At 41.9% G+C, this 3,120-nt stretch overlaps 1 protein-coding gene across 1 annotated transcript; it reads left to right on the top strand.

The window, feature by feature from the left end:
- The first annotated feature begins 335 nt into the window (after nucleotides 1–335).
- LOC113904797 (olfactory receptor 51I2) lies at nucleotides 336–1,274 on the top strand. The gene has a single exon (XM_027561887.1). It carries the CDS (start codon nucleotides 336–338, stop codon nucleotides 1,272–1,274), a length of 939 nt encoding a protein of 312 aa, XP_027417688.1.
- Nucleotides 1,275–3,120: the final 1,846 nt, after the last annotated feature.

Consider the following 3,120-nt stretch of genomic DNA (forward strand, 5'->3'; position numbering starts at 1 on the left):
AGCACACGAAAATTGTGGGTAAAACTATATAGGTTTGATATAAACATAGCAAACTAACTGATATATTTAAACATTTGTCAATATCTTCCTTATTCCATAAAACAGAGAGAAACAGTAGCCCAGCCTATGACTTGATGATCATGAACTATGAAGAAAGGAAGTTTGCCTGTATTTTTCCAACGCAAGTGATTTCATGAACGCCTCAGTTTAAACTGTGTAGACACCATCTGCTCTGTCTTTTACTCTCTGGTTCCTCCTCTTCCAGTAAGTGCAGCTCTCAGAAATCACTAAATCAGAAGGTCTGACCCTGAAAAGCTCTCTGGTTTCCTCCTGCCATGGGGTTGTTCAATATCACTCACCCTGCCTTTTTCCTTCTGACTGGTATCCCTGGTCTGGAGAGCTCTCAATTCTGGCTAGCAGGACCCCTCTGTGTGATGTATGCTGTGGCTCTTGGGGGCAACACAGTGATCCTGCAAGCTGTGAGAGTGGAGCCCAGCCTGCATCAGCCCATGTACCACTTCCTGTCCATGCTGTCTTTCAGCGACATGGCCATGTCCATGGCCACACTGCCTACCGTTCTCAGAACCTTCTGCCTCAATGCCCGCACCATTGATTTTGATGCCTGCCTAATCCAGATGTTCCTCATTCATTCCTTCTCCATGATGGAGTCAGGCATTCTGCTGGCCATGAGCTTTGACCGCTATGTGGCCATTTGTGATCCCTTGCGCTATGCCACTGTACTCACTAACGAAGTCATCGCTGGAATGGGTTTAGCAGTGACTGCTCGGAGTTTTATCATCCTCTTTCCTCTTCCCTTTCTTTTCAAGAGGCTGCCTATCTGCAGGTCCAATGTCCTTTCCCACTCCTACTGCCTCCACCCAGACATGATGAAGCTGGCCTGTGCTGATATCACTATCAACAGCATCTATGGATTCTTTGTTCTTATTTCCACGTTTGGCGTGGACTTGTTATTTATCTTCCTCTCCTATGTGCTCATTCTGCACTCAGTCATGGCCATTGCCTCCCGTGAGGAACGCCTCAAAGCTCTCAACACATGTGTGTCACATATCTTGGCTGTACTTGCATTTTATGTACCAATGATTGGAGTCTCCACAGTGCACCGCTTTGGGAAGCATGTCCCACGCTACATACATGTCCTTTTGTCCAACATCTACCTCTTTGTGCCTCCCGTGCTCAACCCTCTCATTTATAGCGCCAAGACAAAGGAGATCCGCCAAGCCATCGTTCGCATGTTTCACCGCATCAAAATGTGACTTCGACATTTGGTTTTAAAATCTAATGCTTATTGTAGTCATAGACTGTCATTCATGGTGTCATCAACATTATCATCAAGAATATGATAGATGTGTGTACTGGGGGGAAGTATAAGATCAGGAATGGAGCAGCAAATCTTATAACACAAAACAAATGAATAGTACAACTGGCAAACGTTAATGGTGTCCATAGAAATATAAATATTAGAGGCAATTGAATGATTAGACAAAACTTTACAAAGAGGATTGATCTAAGCTAGAAATCATTTTCTATAATGACACATATTACTAATATAATTCTAATTAATACATGGAGTCCTAAAAAGTGCAAGGTTTTTGTTCTAAATTATTTTTGTTGAAATTCATTTAATCTTTGTAACAATCTTATGAGATATATAAAATTAAGTAAATTGTTCAGAGTAACACAGATAATATGGGATCCAAATGAGCTTCAATACGTTTGTCTCCAGTATTTGTACTCAACCATACAACTACTTTTCACAGCTATTTGTAAGGCCTCCTCACAGCCATTTTGCTTTTTTTTTTTTTGGCATTTCTTTTTATTGGGGATAGTCTTGCTCCCTGTCTCCTGTACAGTGTCATGAACCTTCATCCATAGTTCATCAGGCACTCTATCAGATCTAGTCCCTTAAATCTATTTCTCACTTCCACTGTATAGTCATAAGGGATTTGATTTAGGTCATACCTGAATGGTCTAGTGGTTTTCCCCACTTTCTTTAATTTAAGTATGAATTTAGCAATAAGGAGTTCATTATCTGAGCCACAGTCAGCTCCTGGTCTTGTTTTTGCTGACTGTATAGAGCTTCTCCATCTTTGGCTGCAAAGAATATAATCAATCTGATTTTGGTGTTGACCATCTGGTGATGTCCATGTGTAGAGTCTTCTCTTGTGTTGTTGGAAGAGGGTGTTTGCTATGACCAGTGCGTTCTCTTGGCAAAACTCTATTAGCCTTTGCCCTGCTTCATTCCATATTCAAAGTCCAAATTTGCCTGTTACTCCAGGTGTTTCTTGACTTCCTACTTTTGCATTCCAGTCTCCTGTAATGAAAAGGACATCTTTTTTGGGTGTTAGTTCTAGCAGTTCTTGTAGGTTCATAGAACCGTTCAACTTTAGCTTCTTCAGCGTTACTGGTTGGGGCATAGACTTAGATTACTGTGATATTGAATGGTTTGCCTTGGAAATGAACAGAGACCATTCTGTCGTTTTTGAGATTGCATCCAAGTACTGCATTTAGGACTCTTTTGTTGACTATGATGGCTACTCCATTTCTTCTAAGGGATTCCTGCCCACAGTAGTAGATATAATTGTCATCTGAGTTAAATTCACCCATTCCAGTCCATCTTAATTCTCTGATTCCTAGAATGTCAACGTTCACTCTTGCCATCTCCTGTTTGACCACTTCCAATTTGCCTTGATTCATGGACCTAACATTCCAGGTACCTATGCAATATAGCTCTTTACAGCATCAGACCTTGCTTCTATCACCAGTCCCATCCACAACTGGGTGTTGTTTTTGCTTTGGCTCCATCCCTTCATTTTTTTCTGGAGTTATTTCTCCACTGATCTCCAGTAGCATATTTGGCACCTAGTGACCTGGGGAGTTCATCTCTCAATGTCCTATCTTTCTGCCTTTTCATACTGTTCATGGGGTTCTCAAGGCAAGAATACTGAATGCCATTCCCTTCTCCAGTGGACCACATTCTGTCAGACCTCTCTACCATGATCCACCCATCTTGGGTGGCCCCACATGGCATGGCTTAGTTTCATTAAGTTAGACAAGGCTGTAGTCCATGTGTTCAGACTGGCTAGTTGTCTGTGATTGTGG

This window comes from Bos indicus x Bos taurus, chromosome 15, assembly GCF_003369695.1.
Source record: "Bos indicus x Bos taurus breed Angus x Brahman F1 hybrid chromosome 15, Bos_hybrid_MaternalHap_v2.0, whole genome shotgun sequence".
Classification (NCBI taxonomy): Eukaryota; Metazoa; Chordata; class Mammalia; order Artiodactyla; family Bovidae; genus Bos; species Bos indicus x Bos taurus.

What these genes read in the sequence shown, in the direction of transcription:
- LOC113904797 (XM_027561887.1), top strand. Translation starts at nt 336, where the DNA reads ATGGGGTTGTTCAATATCACTCACCCTGCCTTTTTCCTTCTGACTGGT.